Source organism: Paramisgurnus dabryanus, chromosome 5 (genome assembly GCF_030506205.2).
Source record: "Paramisgurnus dabryanus chromosome 5, PD_genome_1.1, whole genome shotgun sequence".
In the NCBI taxonomy this organism is placed as follows: domain Eukaryota; kingdom Metazoa; phylum Chordata; class Actinopteri; order Cypriniformes; family Cobitidae; genus Paramisgurnus; species Paramisgurnus dabryanus.
The window spans coordinates 49909054-49929683 of NC_133341.1; the positions used below are offsets into that span (position 1 = coordinate 49909054).

At 37.6% G+C, this 20630-nt stretch overlaps 1 protein-coding gene and 1 long non-coding RNA gene across 4 annotated transcripts in view; one reads left to right on the top strand and one right to left on the bottom strand.

The window, feature by feature from the left end:
• Positions 1-6391, bottom strand: part of taf6 (TAF6 RNA polymerase II, TATA box binding protein (TBP)-associated factor) — a 107234-nt gene extending 100843 nt beyond the window's left edge. The window contains exons 1-3 of one of the 2 annotated variants that reach the window (XM_065284625.2): positions 6170-6391; positions 5031-5194; positions 2750-2836 (exon numbers count right to left, since the gene is read on the bottom strand). In XM_065284625.2, coding sequence (XP_065140697.1) covers positions 2750-2836; positions 5031-5186 — 243 coding nt within the window. In that variant the 5' untranslated portion in view covers positions 5187-5194; positions 6170-6391. The remainder of the gene's footprint in view (positions 1-2749; positions 2837-5030; positions 5195-6169) is intronic. The other variant, XM_065284626.2, reaches the window with a different exon arrangement.
• A 3856-nt stretch (positions 6392-10247) lies between these two features.
• On the top strand, positions 10248-17683 carry LOC135774584 (uncharacterized). 2 transcript variants are annotated; one of them, XR_010543747.2, is made up of 5 exons: positions 10248-10327; positions 12220-12266; positions 13743-13789; positions 16177-16313; positions 17540-17683. It is a non-coding gene; the product is annotated as an uncharacterized lncRNA (long non-coding RNA). The 2 variants fall into 2 exon arrangements; XR_012336799.1 differs by having other exon boundaries at positions 17556-17680.
• Positions 17684-20630: the final 2947 nt, after the last annotated feature.

The following is a 20630-nucleotide window of genomic DNA, read 5'->3' on the forward strand; positions in this document are numbered from 1 at the left end:
CATATGCTTATGTGCATATGTGTTTATAGCATCCAAGTTGGCTTAATTTTGCGTGCAAGCATGTTGTGTCTCTCCCGTTGAGTGTCCGTTCACGTGCTCTCTGTTTCTCAATGAATTGGGTGCGACGCGAAGCAACCTCAGTGTCACATTGTATCCTTTCATGTTTCTGAACTTGAGCAGAGTTTTACCATTAGAAGTCTTTCTTCACTGAGGACGCGGGACCCGTAAGGTTCCGGGTTTATATTTCAAATGGTCAGTCGGGTCCGGGTCGGTCCTAGTTCATAACTTCGGGTCCCAAGTCTGATTAATATTGTGTGTAAAACCCGAGTCGATCGGAGAACGGCCGCGAGCACATAACAAATGGCTCTTGTCACGACCACGCGCCGCTTCATTTTCTTTATCCCATTTTTTTATAATCTTACTGTTAATAGAACATATCTTTACTAAAATCTAAACAGTTTGCACAGAGATTGTAGCAAAAAGCAGTGCTAATACTGAATGAGCAAAGCTCTAGCTGACTCAGGATATAAAAAACGCAAAGCTGTAATGTAAAGCGTGTCATCGGGACAGCAAGTAGACTTTTAAATCTGAAATAATTAGTGGATTATAATCGGCAAAAGGGAAATAGAAAGCAGAAGCAGTAAAAGTGCCTATCTAATAGAAATTATTAAAATTATAACATCAGTAACATTAATAATCTATAGACCTGCACTGTCTATTAATGGGCTGAAGTATACATAGTATTGTATATAATTGAGTTTGATAAAAGGGGTCATCAAATTGCTTCATATATCAGTGCAAAAACATAAAGTGTTTTCGTGGTGCTTTGACAAACAGTGTCAGCTTTGTTTATGGCAAAGAAAGTTTAGGGTGGTTAGATTAATGAACTATAATGAGAAATTAATATTAATGTTTAATAAATCAAAGTATTGTGTTGTGTCACACATTATTAGTTTATTAACACTGTCACAGATTATTTGTCACATGTATAGTAGACCATTTTTTGTCGGTGGATAATAATGAATGCCCTTTTCACCAGCTACCACCACAAGTAAATTTCAGATCTGTGGGAAACACTGACGTTTGTATTTTAATACTATCTAATGTGGCCACGTTGAGACCATTGACTCAGAAGTGTTCAAGTGAACTGTGTCCTAATGCATTAATTGTTCACACGTGTGTAGTATCAGTTTGATCTATTTCTTTTGAGTTTTGCGTTTGGGTACAACATACAAGTCAGCATTAAAGGCTGTTTTTCTTTGTTGTTAAAGCATGTATGTGTTGAAACATAATCAAAGGTTAATAAAATGTGACTTCTGTACTTCTGACACACTGATATTCATCTTACCAATTTCTGGTCTCCACAGCAAACTTTTGTCTTTACTGTCCTGATACTTATGGTGTGCACTGTATACTGTGTGTGCATATGTGTGTATTTTTTTTCTCAAGAGTAACTACTAACTCGCTACTTGAGTATTTATTTCTTTAGATTACTTCTTTTCACCTCTGGTTATTTGCCATGGTCTTGTCTCAGACTTAGCTCTCTGACAATCTGACAGAAATTTCTTGTTTTGGCTCAAAAATGGGTTGAATACACGCGGTTCATGTATGTCTTCTTTAGTCTGTTGGCTCTTAAAGTTTTTTACTTGGACACGTCACATTTTGCACTTACTGTGTAGTGTTGAACTTGAGACTGTTTACATATTTGTGCCCATATGTACATTTTATGTACTGGTTTTATTTTTGAATGAATACTTTCTAAAATTGTATGATGTTTTTGTTGAGTTGTTATTACACAATTCTTTTTCTGACCTTTTTTAATCTTGCCCCTGACAAATAACCCAAATTATGAAAAAGACTAAAACTAACACTAAAACTAATAAAAACTAAACTAAAACTAAGCATTTTCAAAAAATAAAAACTAAACTAAACTAGCAAACCCACTTCAAAAACTAATTAAAACTAAACTGAATTTGAAAACAAAAAGTCAAAACGAAATAAAAATAAAAACTAATGAAAAATGCAAAACTATAATAACCTTAGTTCCAAGCGATCCGAGCTGATACCAAACATGGCGCGAAAACACCGGAGATCACCGATTGGTCTGAGAGAATCGTCACTACCAGCGTCATCGCTATAATGTAAAAGATTAGCTTTAACTTAGTGCTAGCTTGCACTGTCTCGAGCAAACATGTTGTCGTCTGTGCTCTGCTATAAGTTCCCAAACTCCCTTTTAGCGAAGAAAAACATAAACAGGTTGAGAACCTTTTTTTTTTTTACAGACTTGCAGTTTGTAGCGGCACATTTGCAACGCACATGCACATTATATGTGTATATGCAACTTAAATGAGGCTAAGCGGAGTGCGCTGACTGACGATGCCACCGGTGTTTGTACAGAAACATATGAAACAGAGGTAGTGATAAACACGATGTGCAAACATATTTGTGGTGGTCAATTTTGATTTTGTGGCGGACTGAGAAATAAATGAATGTATGGGGATGTTTATCATTCCAAAAACGCTCTCACTTGTATGATACAGCAGCAGGCAGTGCAAATATAACGACACGCCTATAATCCCTCCCACTGCGAAGTGTTACTAAACTCGATGGAAAAGCTAACCAAGCCAAAGTGAGGTGAGCTGACCCAACTCAACCTACACCAAACCATGGGGTACTATGCAATGGAAAAGCCCCAATAGTGTGAACACACCCTGAATGTTATAACACTTGACACTTTCAGTTTTCTCACCTCTACGTTTTTTAGTTTAAGCGCATGGTCAATGTCACTAGTAGTAAGCTTGCACCTTTTCCCGTGGTGCATAAACTTCAGTGCATCCTGTGGGGGATATCAACACACAAACAAAACCATTAGTTTTTGTGATATCTGAAATATACAGTATATATACAGTATATACAGTATATATATATATATATATATATATATATATATATATATATATATATGAAGAGCTCTTATCCAAAACGCTATAAATCCATTTCAAAAGTTTTCAGAAAAAGTACATTTTTTACCTAGACCCACACATTTTGTGAATATTCAATTTATGCTGTTATAATGGATATTTTGCTCAATCTAAACATGTTGAATAATGATTATTAAATCAAACAACAATATTGTTGATTATAAATTCAAAGTTAATTTTATTTTTTTTCAAAACGCTATAAATCCATATATTTTTCCCATAAATGTATGTTTTTTCTTTAAAAAACAAAACAAAACAAATAACAGAATATGCAACATGTACTCAGGGACTCTTTATACTATAAATGAATAAGTAAATTATTCAGATTGTGATATATTTGAAGCCAGTATGAAATAAACAGAATTACACATAACTAACTTGCTATTACTCCCTCCACCATTTCAGTTTTCTCCTTAGCAGGGCATTAGGAACCCCTTTTGCTTGATATATTTCACCTCTCTCTCTCTCTCTCTCTCTCTCTCTCTCTCTCTCTCTCTCTCTCTCTCTCTCTCTCTCTCTCTCTCTCTCTCTCTCTCTCTCACGCCCTCTCTCCCTCTCTCTCTCTCTCTCTCACTCTCTCTCACGCCCTCTCTCCCTCTCTCTCTCTCTCTCTCTCACGCCCTCTCTCCCTCTCTCTCTCTCTCTCTCACGCCCTCTCTCCCTCTCTCTCTCTCTCTCACGCCCTCTCTCCCTCTCTCTCTCTCTCTCACACACACAGTTGTATTAACCTCACACGCACACACAGCGAGCTCCCCTCGATCTGCTCTCAAAGACATACCATGTAACAACGCGCTCATAATGTCCAATCCAAAAAGCAAAACTTTACAGATGTCCCTGCATTGTTCACTACCCACATTTTGTACTTTTGCACGACATTGGTCAATGTATCAAACGCCAGTCTGTCTATCAGCAGGCTATCGAACTATTCAGTACTTTTCATGTTACGTTAGCAGGCTTCTTCACAGGAAAAAAACTTTATTGCAAACGTACAAAACGGTATTAAACGAGCCAGTTCTGAAACGAAAGTTGTACATACCAAACACTTTGATGAAGATCGCCTTGCAAACGGGTACCTTCTCCGGGTGATGTATTAACATGACATTAATCCTCATTTGAGTAATGAATGAACATAAACAAACATCTGTTCAGAGCGCCGCCATTGGATTGCGTCAAACGCTCATCGAGTTTTGATTGGTCGAGAGGATAAATCGCGTTTAGGCTAAAAATAGGCTCGGCGCTTATCGCGTTTTGGAAAAGAACGGCATCTTGTACCTACATTTTAACAAGGAAATGTAATGATTTGACATAAAACATTCATGGAGCAGTGAATAGGTTCAGTACACAGCCAAATGACCTGACAAACTCATTTTTTTTAAAAATGGCGTTTATCGCGTTTTGGAAAAGAGCTCTTCATATATATATATATATATAAATACAGTGATTAAATGTATTAGACCATCTGTCATAATAAAGGGAAAAAAATATTAAGGAATCTGTCAAAAACATTCAACCTAAACATTTTATTGTCATTGATTAGGCAAAGAACAAAATGAAACAACAAAATAGTATTTTAATAAACCATATTCAAACACAATAACTTAAAACCTTAATAATTTATATGGCGTCATTTTGCCTTGACAACAGACTGCATTCTTGCCATTGTTTTATGTACTTTTCCACAGTCTCTGTTGTTACTGACTTCCAAATAGTTCCTCGTTGTTCCCAAAGACTTGCTTTTGATTAAACCTTTGTGCGATCTATTGTTGAATCCACTTAATCCCAAATTTGTTAAATAGGATTCAAGTCCAGACTTTGGCCAGTCAATAAATTACAATACTCTAGATTCTTTCTCTTGGTCAAATAGTGTCTGCACAGTTTTTGTGTATTTAGGCCAAGTGTGGCACAAGCCTTACATGGGGGATCTAATAAATTGGTTAAGCACTGTATATATATATCAGAGCATTTAATTTAAATTTTCCTGTGAATAATTGACCTGTAGTTGCAAGTTATGCAATGCAGCACTTTCTATTTCATTTTAAATCAAAATACCTGTGTAATCTCTTTAATCCTGTAGCTGACCTCCTCACTGAGAGCCAGACAGCTGTCCTCTTGCAGGGAGCCCACACCCACTGACTCTGCCATGGTCTTCATGGATTCAGTGGGTAAGATCACCGAACACAGTTTCTGCCTGCGCTCCTCTGCCATGTCTCACACTGCAGGAAATATTTTGTCATCACAAATTACAGAAACATTAACACACAGATTGTGTAATCCTGCTGGAAAAATCAGCATACCAGCATATGTGTTTTGTTGCTGGTTTGCTGGTGCATCCCATGCTGGTCATACCAGCAAGACCAACATATGTTGTGTTTTGGTGCTTGTATGCTGGTTTATGCTGTTTTTTCAGGAGGTAACTGAAAGATTTTTACATTTATTTTACATTTACATACATTTTACTTTACCACATGGGTTTATTTTAAAATGTTTTGGTGATCTGTGCATATTTTATAATAATTTTACATTATAGAAACATATCAGCATGGCAAATATACCTGGTTATTAACTAAAATCATTAACGAATGTGCTCACGATTTCTATAGGAAAAGTATTTCTTGTACTCAATCCTAACCTGTATTATATTGAAGTAATATTTTGCTAGAGGACATTACAAAATTACAAGCAAGTTCTTTTTGATACCATACATGGGAATGTTATCCAAATAACAATAACAGACCTTTTGAAAATATATTTAAAAATAAGTAGCCTAGTTATCGTATAAACTAAAGTCATTCTTATATGGTTCCAAATTAAGACCCAATCTCATGATCCCCGTACTCCTCCGTACTGTATAAAGCAGCATCAAGACTTCATTCACTACCTAACTCACTGAAAAGGTCAATCAGTCTTAATTTTGCTTGAGAACACATCCCCCTAATGCCAAAAATGTTAATATATTTAAATGTAGGTGAAAGGTTTCTGAGCATTTGTTAAGCACAAATAACACACGAGTGCGAACCAAAAACTCATTACTAAAATATTACGCAGTTATAAAGCTATAAATACACACATGTAAGTGTCCTAAAATCCATTTTACTGATTAGTAGAATACCATTAGACTCTTTATTTACAGATGTTGTCCTGCAATAAAATTGGAAACAAGCAGAAGAATTGAACTGCAATGCACTTACCTTAAAATAGTATTCCACGAAAATAGAACGATTAAAACAAATAAAAATGAACTAATCCTCAATTTATCACTGTTTAATCTGCCTTATAACCTATAACTGCACAGATAGCTATTTATTTAACCACTGTATTTGTTATTTTATTTATCCATTAAATGTGTTGTTCAGCTCCGAACCATTTTTCCGAAAATCCGCCATTTTGAATATGCTGAAAGGTCCTGAGTGTCAGTGAAAGATCGAAACATAATCCCATATACAGGTTTTACAAAATTTGTGTTTTCGAATTATCGTATTTAATAAAATATACTATAAAATGGCAAGCCACAAAAAATAAATACAATACATTTTATAATTACAATGTTTATATGGTTAAATTTTTATGCGTCTTTAATGATTATATCGATTGCTCCGTCATCCACTACTCAGTCTGCTAATGGTTCCCGCCAGAGTCGTATAATAACAGAGTTACGAAACGCTTTGATCTCGCCCCGCGCGGTCACGTGATTCATGTAAAGTTCTACAGTTCCAAACCAAGCAGGGCTGTCAATCTGTTTGCATAGGTTTTCAGCTATTTTAGGTAAATATTAGCTTGTAATGTGAATTGATCACTATACTTACGGTGTTTATAACGGTTTTTTTTACTAGGGAGTGATGGAAATACAGTAAATCAGTTAATAAAGATAAACAGTTAATTGTGACCCAAATATAACTGTGGTTATCTATACTAACTACAGCAACACAGCTTATCTTTTATTTTTGTAGCAAAATATGGCTATATAAATGGGTATCAATCTGCTAAAAACATAATTCCTACACTTTTACTATATTAAAATCACAAAAAAGATCGCCAACGCGGTTATTTGTAACAGTGAAGCATAACAGAAACACACTAAATTCATATTTTAAATTCACATTAAATGTTAATATAATCATACATGATTTTCGAGGATACATCACTTGTATTACTTACCAAACACAATGAAACACATAGCAGCATTGTGACGCAGTGTGACTAATATGAGCCAGGGTGCCCAATAACCCCCCTCTTTAGAGTAACGGCCCGACTTGAATTTACTCACTCGGTATTGGCTGAAGCCACTACTTTTAAACAAGAAAAATCCCTTGTGATTGGCTTGAAGTCATCTGCCAACCATTCACGGGGGATTTTACTTGTTTAAAAGTTGTGGCTTCAGCCAATACTGAGTGATTACATTCAAGTGGGCCGTTACTCTAGTTTTGCTGCTATTCACATGCTAATTAGGCTAGAGACGCTCTAACTGGCCGGCAGAGATTTCGCTGCTATTCATATGCTAATTAGAGGCATCGCACCCGCGCGGGGCTCTCCACCTACGTCATGGTTCGTTTATGACAATTTGTGACACAGACAAACGCGAAGCTCGCTGCTGGTAAATTGAGGAAAGCTGCCGAAAATTCGGGAGATTTTCGGGAGCCTACAGGCGCTTACGGGGACGAAAATCCCACTTTTCATGCAGTGTGAGGTGAGCTGACCCGACCCAAACTAAACTAAACCGTGGGGTACTATGCAATGGAAAAGCGCCATTTGGCGTGGTTAGCTTTTCCATCGAGTTTATGGCGCTTTTCCATTGCATAGTACCCCACGGTTTAGTTTAGTTTGGGTCGGGTCAGCTCACCTCACTTTGGCGTGGTTAGCTTTTCCATCGAGTTTAGTATCACTTCGGAGTGGGAGGGATTATAGGCGTGTCGTTAAATTTACGCTGCCTACTGCTGTGACATCATACAAGTGAGAGCGTTGTTGTACATTCCCATACATTCATTTATTTCTCAGTCTGCCACAAAATTAAAATTGGCCACCACAAATTGATGTTTGCACATCGCGTTTATAACTACCTCTGTCTCACATGACAGTTTCTGTTCAAACACCCGACCCGTGGCGTCAGTCGACGGCGCTCCGCTGAGCCTCATTCAAGTTGCATTTAAGCATATATAATGCGGACGTGCACGTCGCGAATGTGCCGCCACAAACTGCAAGTCTGGAAAAACTGTTATGGTGTCACGGATTCTCAACCTGCGGATGTTTTTCATCGCTAAAAGGGTGTTTGGAAACTTATAGCAGAACACAGATAACAACATGTTTGCTTGAGACAGCGCAAGCTAGCAGTAAGCTAAAGCTAATATTTACATTATAGCGATGACGTGACGATTCTCTCAGACCAATCAGTGATCTACAGTGTTTTCGCGTCACGTTTGGTATCAGCTCGGGTCGCTTGGAACCCCAACCGAGGTGCTACGAAAAAAAGTATCGGGTACTACGTACTGCACCCAATGGAAAAGCTCCCAAAAGTAAGCTGACCCGACCCAAACTAAACTAAACCGTGGGGTACTATGCAATGGAAAAGCGCCATAAGTATCACTTCGGAGTGGGAGGGATTATAGGCGTGTCGTTATATTTACGCTGCCTACTGCTGTGACATCATACACGTGAGAGCGTTGTTGTACATTCCCATACATTCATTTATTTCTCAGTCTGCCACAAAATTTAAATTGGCCACCACAAATAGATGATTGCACATCGCGTTTATCACTACCTCTGTCTCACATGACAGAGTTTCTGTTCAAACACCCGACCCGTGGCGTCAGTCGACGGCGCTCCGCTGAGCCTCATTCAGTTGCATTTAAGCATAACGTTATATAATGCGGACGTGCACGTCGCGAATGTGCCGCCTCAAACTGCAAGTCTGGAAAAAACTGTTATGGTGTCCCGTGCTGCGTCCGAAACCACCTACTACATACTATATAGTACGCGAAAAGCAGTAGGCGAGGCGAGTAGTATGTCCGAATACATAGTATTCGAAAAACAGTATGCGAAAAGTACCCGGATGACCTACTACTTCCGGTTAGATTTTGCAGTGTGCATACGATGGACGCTTCACTATCCCATGATGCCCCGGACGAGGAGTTATCCAACGAAGAAGAAGAGGCACGCGGCTGTTTTCGCGCTGAAATGACATGACGTGATGATGACGTATGTCACGTGATGTAGCAACATGGCGGATGTAGTACGTCCGAATCTCATTCATACTACCCGGATTCATACTATACAGTACCTACTGTTTTAACGCCAAGTAAGTAGGCACTTCATCTAATTCAGTACCTACTATACAGTATGCGGTTTCGGACGCAGCCCCGGATTCTCAACCTGCGGATGTTTTTCATCGCTAAAAGGGTGTTTGGAAACTTATAGCAGAACACAGATAACAACATGTTTGCTTGAGACAGCGCAAGCTAGCAGTAAGCTAAAGCTAATATTTACATTTTAGCAGTGGCGGCGTTTCAAGAAAACCTACCCAGGTAGCCAGTGCATTCGGGCCAGATCCGGCTGAGTGTCGGCGCACACGGCTGTGTTCTGGCTGCGGCTTACCAGCATTAAGCCAGCACTGGCCCAGCAAAAGTTGCCAGATTCGGCTAGGCTGTGGATATGCGGATTTGGTCCGATTTTGGCTGACAAATGGCATATTTTCCACATATTGGCTTTCACATTTCACGTTTGTTTTAATAAAAATATATTAATTTAACAATTGATATGCATATAATTGTTTCTATTTAATGTTTTGATAATTGTTTTTAGTTTTCCTGATTAATGGTAGCCTATGTCAATAAGTGAAAAGTAGTGTGAGGAAAAGTTAATCTCAGAAATTTTTCCCTAATAAAATAAGGGAAGGGGAGAAGCATATTTTAATGTTAAGAATAGGTTTGTAGAGGCATAAAGTGCCATTAGCCTATTGAATGTAAGTATCTGGGCTATTAAGTTTATACTGAAATATTTTCTATGTATGTAATATTTCAACAAACACATATTGTATTAATTAATGGTCAAATACTAAATTGAGATTTTATAAAAACATTTTATAAGCTGTAAAGCTTGTCAATTTGTTTACTTTATTACAACTACAATTTTTCAGCCCTTTTCCAGAATTTGAACTAATTTGATCATAAAGATTGATCTATTTATAATTTATCGATTAAAATTTTTAGACAATTAAAGCTGGTTAAAGGAACTTTTATTTTGGAAAAAGAACTGCTGCTGTTTCAAGACATGCGCACTAGCTGCGACATCTAGTGACGACATTTACCGGGCTTTAACGGTTGTAGCTGCATGAAGTCTGCTGCAATTTCTCTGAGGTAAGACTTTTTGGAAGTTATTTAACATAATTTTAATGCTTAAAATATTTATACTCTGCACATATTAGATATATGTAAACTTCATTTAAAAGAAGGACAAACTGGTGTGACTGATATAGTATACGTAATTTTTTAAATGACCACAATCCCACTTCAACAAATATGTAAATTAGCATTTGAATTTATTATTAAAATACTGAAGTCTTTCTAGATAAATTTGAGTAGAAAATCGATTTTTATAATTTATCCGACAAGGAGAATTCGGACATAAGAAATGAACTCTGCTCAGTTTAATGAACTTACTTAAACAGTAATATTTCGTTTAGCATAACAAACAAATAATATTTCGCAACTCATAAAACTGGTCTGAGGATTTGCCTCAGCAGTCTATGCAGCAGGCGGGAGTAACTGAGGGATCGTGAAGCTATTCTTCTAAACACTCTTAGGGGCTGTGTACACCAAAACTTTTAAACGCGTCTGAAAACGCCTTGAGGACGCCGAATGCCAGCTGTTTTTCAGCTGAGTGCCAGCTTTCATCAGCTGAGCGCGTTGATAGCTGTGATACTTCAGCTGCGAGCCGGTTGGTTGCTGTGGTAATGTCCCGCCCCTGCTCCACTGTGATTGGGTGGCCGTGTGAGAACTGACATTGACGAGCGGAGCTTTTCTCCCAAAGTTGAATCTCTTTCAACTCTAGACTCTCAGCGCCGAGCGCGTGAAAACCGCCGAGCGCCGGTTTTCAGCGCGGAAAAAACCCGCTCGCTGCTGGCTTATTTGAAAAACGCCGAGCTTCCATTGGAAACAATTGAAAACATGCGCCGGCCGCGGGCGTAAAAGTTTTGGTGTACACAACCCCTTAGGGGTTGTGTACACCAAAACTTTTAAACGCGGCTGAAAACGCCTTGAGGACGCCGAATGCCAGCTGTTTTTCAGCTGAGTGCCAGCTTTCTTCAGCTGAGCACTTTGGTAGCTGTGATACTTCAGCTGCGAGCCAGTTGGTTGCTGTGGTAATGTCCCGCCCCTCCTCCACTGTGATTGGGCGGCCGTGTGAGAACTGACATTGACGAGCGGAGCTTTTCTCCCAAAGTTGAATCTCTTTCAACTCTCGACGCTCAGCGCCGAGCGCGAAAAAACCGCCGAGCGCCGGTTTTCAGCGCGGAAAAAACCCGCTAGCTGCTGGCTTATTTGAAAAACGCCGAGCTTCCATTGGAAACAATTGAAAACATGCGCCGGCCGCGGGCGTAAAAGTTTTGGTGTACACAACCCCTTAGCCACCTCAGCCAGTTCCGCTATTATACAGCTGACTGAGGTAATTTTTTCTTAATAACTTTGTCTGGTACAGAAAACGTTTAAATTTCACAGAATAGAGAGCATTGCAGCTACAGGACACAGCTGGTAGTTAAACTTCTTTACTTAAAGTGCACCCCCTACTGTAAAATCCAGCTTAAGCTGGTGAGAAGGTTTTAGCTGGTCTCCCAGCTTGGTTTTTGCTGGTATTGCTGGTATAGCAAGCTGGTCTAGCTGTGTTTTGGTCATTTTTTAAGTTGGTCTAGCTGGACTTATCTGGTCATGCTGGAAGACCAGCTGACCCACCAGCTTGACCAGCTTTGCCAGGCTGGTTGGACCAGCTTACACCAGCTACTGCCACCTCAAACCAGCTAAAACCAGCTACCAGCTTATGCTGGTCTTTGCTGGATTTTTCAGTAGGGCCTGCAGTAAAAACATTTCCACCTCACTGTTGCACAACATTATAACCGATTTCATCTATTGAAAGATACTTTGTAGAAAATGAGTGAACCTTAATTATGTAATTATTACTCAACATTTTGTATCTATGATCTGTCTGTCTGTTATACAACTTAACAACTTATTGTGATTGTTTTTGTCACATTTAGATTTCTCAAGATCATCAGTTTGGACAGAATTCATTTGAAGAATTAATGTAAGTAAAAGTACAATATTGGACGGGGCATGGATATTTCTTGGGAATCAGTTTTGTTGCATTGTTAATGTCAGGACTGTCTGAGGGGTCAATTGGGGCCAGAAGTATGATACTGTAGGGATTCGTTTAGGGCTACAAATATATATTACAAATAACAAGTCTTTAAAAAGTCTTTACATTAAGTAGTCTAAACTAAACTTTGATATGTAAACGTTGTTATGTAAACTATAATAACACGATATTTTATTAGATCACAATTCCAGTTTATGGATTTGGCATTTGCAGTCATTTTGAAAAATAAATATAATGGTAGAGAAAACACAATTATCTGTGGATGTGTGTGATTAAGAGTAAGGAAAACTTACTTTTTTATATAATTGAAAATCTCAAAACAACCCTTAAAAACCAAATTGAGTTCTCTTTTGCTGCATCTTGCAAATATTACAATTTTAAATAGGCAAGGCTTAAAAAGGTATAAAAATAATAATAATGAACTTTCTCGATAATACAACACTGGCACAATTGGGCATGTAACCGTTTTTTTTACCTTAGTGGGGTGCCCTTATTCTAGTACTTATGTTTCTAGTAGCTATGTTTACATGCAACCAATTAATCAGTTTGTAATCGTATTGATGGCTCAATCGTATTAAAAAGTCGTCATGTAAAAATACGATTGAGGTAGATTGGATGCAAATTTGAATCGTATTGAAAGGGGTGGTGTAGTCCAATCTCAATCTGTGATCCGATCAGCAGGAGAAAAGTATGCATGTAAATGCGTGAATCGAAGTATTTTGTCGGATGCAAAAATACATTGTGCATGTGCACAGAAAATTTGTGCTCAATTTCACGTCGTATATTTACCTCTTTTTGCTTTGGTTTGGCTTTGGGGTGGCATTGCCAAGTCCTCTCATTTTTTCGTTCAGATTTGGGCTACTGTTTAAACTGTCTTTGCGAGTTGTTTTTTCTGCGGGTCAGATATGAAAGGATTTTGTTCATTAGTTATTGGTATTTGGGCTGTGATAAGTCATTGGGATGCTTTTGGGCTAATTTTGAATGTCCATGGGGATGGTTTTGATATGTGAAGCTGCCAACCCTGGCTGTGCGCTTGCACAGATGTTCGGTTTATATAAAATGTACATGAAAACAAACATTTTGAGGTGCAAACATTTAAACATGTTTAGGGTGCATGTAAACTGTATTGTTGTAACCTTTCATCGGATTAAATTCAGTCGGATTGACAAAATTTTGTGCATGTAAACATAGCCCTTGCGATGACAGTTTGTTCGAGGATAAGAAAACTGCCATCTAGGGTTTCAGAACGAAGCAAGAGCCATCAATATTATATATGTATTGTATGTTTATGTATATATACATTAGCAAGTAAATGTAATGGTTTTCTGAATAAATATACATAAATAACATAATGTGTCTAAAAATTATTACACAAGAAATTCAGATCTTTCATGTGTTTTTCAGAGCACTAGCAGGTTCCAATAAAGGCTGGAACAGAACAGACAGAAAAGGTACAGTATACTTTCTTTCCATGTCCGCCTTGCCCACGCACACATCCATACCGCTTTAAAAAGTATATATTATTTACAGGACATTCACAAATTTAGAAAAAATGAAGAAAAGTAGCAGCTCCACCACTGCATTGAATATATTGTTCTGTATGAGTGTGCAACTCAGCGTTCCCACAACGCGCACGCTTGACATCTGTTCCTCAGACATAAGGGCTCGCGAAGCATGCACACAGCGCGCAGTCAACACATGCGTGATCACTAAACTACGTTTTCTTTCTTGTTTAAGTGAACATAAACAGCTAGATGTGTCAGTATCAGTATATTAAAGCAGTGCAGTCTTAAAGCTGTTCTGGGTCTTAAAGTGACAGTAGCCTACTGCTTTCTGTGTCAGAAATGTTCTTTCCACCCAAAAATGAAAATCACTCACTTTTCTTAACTGAACAACTTTTGCAGCTGCACATTTAATTTATACAGTGAGGACTGTGCAGTGTTTTGTGTGTATTTATTGCTAATGTTAAATCATAGATTCTAATAACTAATATTTTTACATTTAATACAGATGCCTGAAAAGTAAAACAAGATGAGTATAGTGTTATGATAAAAAAAACAAAACATTTGGTTGCTTGTCAGTAGCATTGTTGTAGTGACAGCCAAAATACATCGGCCTAGGGCTGGGCAATATGGCAAAAATCCATATTGAACGATAATGATATATATTTCGATGTAAGTTGTTAATGCTTCCAGCTTTAAAACAGTATGCCAACAATGACTGAAGCCACAAAAATAAGAGGGTTCATTTATATTTTAATCTGCGCCTCGTCAGTTTTTTAGCTAGCCAAACCACTTCCATATAAAGGAATTCGTGCTACCTTTTTGTCCACATTTAATCATCTTTGGATATTCGTTGCCACTTCCACTCATTTTTGTTTAGTTTTTTTGTTGTTGTGTCGAGTTTGCAAAGTAGGAAATGGACTTTGTACTACTCATGTGTATTACATATAGGCCAATGTATTTTGGCTGTCACTACAACAATGCTACTGAAAAGCAACCAAATTTTTAATATTTCCTCATAATACTATACTCATCTTGTTTTACTTTTCAGGCATCTGTATTAAATGTAAATATATTAGTTATGAAATTGTCTGTCAACATGATTTTAACAAGAACCTTAGCAATAAATACAAATAAAACACTGCACAGTCCTCACTGTATGGATTAAATGTGCAGCTGCGAAATGTATTCAGTTAATAGTAGTGAGGGGTTTTCATTTTTTTTGTGTAATGAACATTGAACACTCAAGACAGCTTTGAACACCCAAGACAGCTTTAAGACGGCACTGCTTCAATATACTAATAAACATACAGCTGTTTATGTTCACTTAAACAAGAAAGAAAACTTAGTGAGCCCTCGTGTCTGAGAACCATATACGAGCTATACATGCTGGTAAACAGGCACGTCACCTTGTGGAAACGCACAGTCGCACACTCATACAGTACAGTATATTCACTGCAGTGGTGGATCTGCTAATTTTCTGTTATGTTTTCAGTTGATAAGATGTGCTTTTTGATTACTGAAATTTAATTTAACCAGAATCCAGAATAAAACGAAAAACACGGAATTTGAGAAAAAATTTAACTGAATCTGGGGAAAAAACAATAGGGCCATAGCTGTGCTAAAACCTGACTCCAATTGGCTTTTTTGAGGTCATTCAATTAAGGGTTCACATTTTTTTCACAAGCACTAAGATGTTTTTTGGTAGTTCTCAATAAAGACATGAAAGATCAGAATGTTTTTGTGTAATTATTTTTAGACACATTGGGGCGGTTTCCCGGACAGGGATTAGACTAGTCCTAGACTTAAACAGTTTTAAGAGCTCTCCAAACTGAAAACAACTTACACTTACATATCTTAAAATACATCAGTGCCCTTTGTTTTACCTCAAAATGCACACAGGTAATGTTTTTAGTAAGGCATGTTTGTTAAAACTAATTATATTTCCTAATTAAACTAAGGCCTAGTTCTGGATTAAGCTAATCCTGGTTCGGGAAACCGCCCCAATATGTTTATCAATGCCCTTGACTTAGATAAAGTTTAGATCGCATTTTATGACAAATTTGTTCAGAAAACTGTGAAATTCACATACTTTTTCTTGCCACTGTATATAAAGCCATTACAATGTTAATCTATGAAGCTATAAGTCTTCCAACCTAAAGTACCTGTCAATGTTTTTGAAGCAGAATAGCTTGTAGGTAACATTTAACCCTGGAGAACCCACGGGTCAAATGTGGCCAATGTTAATTGATTCTAAAAGAAGGGTTCTTGGGTTCTCCAGGGTTAAACTAACATGCTTGCATTTACCTAATTAAATAATTTTGTTTCTTTTCAAGAATCTGTCAGAAGAAATTCAACTACTGTTCGTGCACCAGATGGTGAAGTAGAAAAGTTCGTAAAAACTTCTGCAGCTTGCATCTGACAGAGATGCAAAAAGAATAAGAGAGCGGGCCTGAAAACAAGCAAATTCAAGGTATTTCAATTGTTGATAAAGGGATAGTTCAATAGATATTCTTTCATAATTTACTCATCCTCATGTTGTTCTAAATCTGCATGATTTTTTCTGATGAACACAAATTAAGATGTTTTGCGTAATGATGGTAAAAACACAGCACATTGTAACCATTGACTTCCATAGTAGTAAAAAGTATTTTGAAAGTATTGTGATATATGATGAAGAAAATATTTTGATAAATGATGGTTAGCACACAGGTGACGGTACCCATTAAATTCCATCATATTTTTTTATTCCTTCTATGGAAGTCAATGGTTACAATCTGCTGTGTGTTTACCATCATTACTCTAAATATCTTCTTTTGTGTTCATCAGAAAAAATTCATACAGGTTTAAAGGTAGGGTAACACATTTTGAAAAATGCTAACGGTAGCCGCCTAGTAATGAAATCACGATCCCACCCTTAAGTCAAATTGTCATCCAAAGTCACGCCTCTTTCAAAACACATGAACATGCACAGATCAGACAGTCACATTTCATGTCTCATTCACCAGTGAGAAAACTTTGCAGTACAAAGTGAATAACACTTCCAAAATAACAACTGGTTTATATCAGAATTAGTTCAAGCACACGTTCGGTTGTGTAGACGTAGTAACTATATTGTTATGCTAATCCGTAAACGAACACAAATTTCATAAGCAACACAATGTTTCATCAAAGTAGAATATCTGAATCCATCTCAATACAAACATATCGCGTACCTACCTTACCAAAATAAACAACGACCCTTTCAGACCCTTTGCCTCCTGCAGCTGTTTGCATCTCGTGCTAAAGCAGTAAAGTTACAGATGTTAATTTGGGTTTTTGCTCTTGCTGATCCAGGCAGTTTTTGCTGTTGTTGTTATAAAAGATGCCTTTCGTTTTGTGGCTCCTGTACAGGTTGTCAATTCAGCAGAAAAGTTTGCTTTTCTTGCTGTTTACAGACAGGAGGTGAGCGCATGTGAACACGCATCTTAATACCAAGTGTAAACAGCCTCTTAACCAGCATAACTAAAAATCTTTCAGGATCAAATCTGTTACCCTACCTTTAAAACAACATGAGGATGAGTAAATGATGACAGAATTTTTATTTTAGGGTGAACTATTCCTTTAACATTTACCCAATTTAACATTAATGCCTTCAGTCTATCTGATGAAGTAACCATGAGTCATTTTCTGTTCCCCCTCTTATCTCTTTTCTCTCAGTCTTTCCTTCTTTTAGGGTACACTTGAGGAGTGTCCAGATGTTTATTAATGTTTTATTAATGTAATGTTATGTTTCAAATAAACATGTAAACATACTGTATATTTTTCTTTCTTTTTTAAACACCTACAGTAAAGTGTGACACTTAACACATTAAAAGCATCACAAACATTGAGGATAGAACTTCTAATGTGCAGTTTAACTTTTTTTTTTCTAAATAAAATAAGAGTTTTTTTAAGAAGGGATAAGTACATGCCATCTTAAGGGCTAAGGTTATAAAGTATTGTTTTGTGGAAAAAACACTTTAAAAAAAAATTCGGGCTAGTTTCGTCTGAGTGTACAGTTTAACCTGGCATGATTCTGGCACTTTGCTGGCAGTGTCGGCTGACATTAAGCACCCGGACATTGGCCAGTTTTGGCTGAGTATACAGTTTTAGCTGGCGTGATTCTGGCACTGTGCTGGCAGTCCCGGCTCACTTTAGGCACCCGGACATGGGCCAGTGTACTTGGGCCGATTCTGGGGCGTCATTCATCCCAGAGTTGGCCCTTTTCTGGCAGCCGGAACTGGGCCGTGTTTTTTTTTCTGGCCTGCCGGATTTGGGCCATTATTGGGCCAAACTGTTTTGGCTACCTGGGTAGGGTATGGCAAAAATTCTTCGTACAAGAAGGCCATTTAAATAACGAATCTATGAAACCATTATATCCATATGTGTACATACTCCACCAACCTGTATAAAATCATATTATAATTGCACGGATGTACACTTACTGACAACAATACGGAAGTATTTGCAATACAAATGAAAAACAAAAATAGAAATCATGGTTGTTTAAAATGCTTTTCAAATGTTGTCATTAACTAAGTGCAACTCCAGCAACAGATAAACTTAAACAAGATAATATCAAAACATACTGTAACATCCCTTCACAAATCTTGTCATGACAGCCGCCAATAAACACTTATAAAAACACAATAAAGACTTTTAATGATGTGATAGAGCACACGTAGTTAACCCAGCCAGCTAACCAAAGACTAAAACACTAAATAAAACTCTTAGTAAAACAGGGCTAAATGCAAAAACAAGTCTTACCTTTTGTCGTTGTGCAGTTTTTATTCCACAAGTCGCCATATTCAAAAACGCGCGCAAATAATTAATACACTTCGACTGGGCTACAATTTCCCAGTGTAAGAACATGTTTATTTATCCACAGAGAACAAATCATATTACGTCTGGAATAATGTATGCAATATGCATTGCGCGAGTGTGGGGGAGAACCGTGAGTCTGTTTGAATGTTAAAACAAAAAACGAAAATAAATTTACTTGCGAAAATAAAGATTATAACAACAGCGGTCATCATGAAACCTCCTGCACAATTCAACCTGCGCTGCAATAATGACAGGCTGATGACATCAAAGTACCGCGAGGGTGAGGTGAGAAATCATGGGAAGAGTTTGCTTTCAAACCGCTCTCGCGGCACGTTGATGTCATCCACAAGTCGGTTCCTGTATTATAGCATGAAGTCGAGCACACGCGTAAATTATCCATATTAGTGATGTACCAATGTTCAGATATGTTCTACTGAAAATATTTAATATTATTTTTAATGAGCTTCATTATAGCCTGTTGATTTCTGGTGCTTTGTCTGACTGCTAGGGTATGGCAACTGCCATACCCTGCCATACGCAAACGCCGCCCCTGCATTTTAGCGATGACGTGACGATTCTTCACACCAATCAGTGATCTACAGCGTTTTCGCGTCACGTTTGGTATCAGCTCGGGTCGCTTGGAACCCCAACCGAGGTGGTACGAAAAAAAGTATCGGGTACCACGTACTGCACCCAGTGCCGGTCCTAGATGCTGGGGGGCCCTAAGCAAAGCTTTGTGAGGGGCCCTCTGTCAGTGCATTCAGACCCTTATAGCATAGCACACATACATCTCGGAGACGTCTATTTGATGTCTGCGTTTACATCTGCAAGATGTCTTATTTAAATTGTTTTCTCATCTGCAATACGTCTGTGAGACGTCTCCTAAAAGATGTCATATAGACATATTGAAGATGTCTGCAAGACGTTTTTGATTTAGAATGTATGTAAAGCAGCTCTTTTCCTTTATAAGATGTTTTTACACACCAGATGTATTCCAGATCTCCAGATCTTTACCAGACATCTCACAGACGTACCTGTGCTATCTGGGTAAAACCCAGTCAATGTTGCTGTTAGTTAGTTGTTAACTAACCACATAGTGTATTATCTTATAGCTGTATAATATTCCCATATGCACATTACTTTGAAACCCTGACTGATAAACTTGCTGATTATAACATGAAACATGTATTTGCTGATAAGTTGTTTTGATTTAAAATTTGTTGTGAGAAGCACTAAAAAATTAACCTGATCTAAATGAATGTAATGAATCAAATTAAATTACATATAAATACATACTGTTAATACACAGGGGTTAAATTGGGATTTGTTATGTGGGGGGGGCTCTGTGGGGAGGGGTACTTCGAGGGGTAACATGTTTAATACTGATGACAGCAAAGCCACTGGTGTGTTTCAATGACATTCTGGACCTCTGATAGGATTTGATAAGTTTCAGCTTTAAAAGAGCATTTCACCCGTAGAAACATTAATCTTTATTGAAAGTGTTATATTTGTAGTCGAAATGTAACATACATTTAGAATTTGGTGCCTATTTTACAGAGAAAAGGGGTGTTTGTAGTCTCATTCCCTCAACAAAGACATTGCACTTCCTTCTTTCAATGATGCAAAATGATGATTTTTACATCATTGAAAGAAGGATGTGCAACACTGAAATCTGTATTTCTCCAGTCTCAGCGGCAACTGAGGAAATGATGCATGACCATTCAAAAACATGACTGGAGTTCTAACTATACAAAGCTTAATGCAAATGGGTGAAGTGTCCCTTTAAAGCTGTCACAGAGGTTGACCCCAAATATTTTAAAAATAGTGTCTGATTTTAAATATTGCAAATCTATGAGTTTGACACCCTATATCCATTTGTTGCACATGTCATTATGCACAACTGATCAAACTTTAAAGGAAGTTAAAAGAATCAATCTCCTTGAAT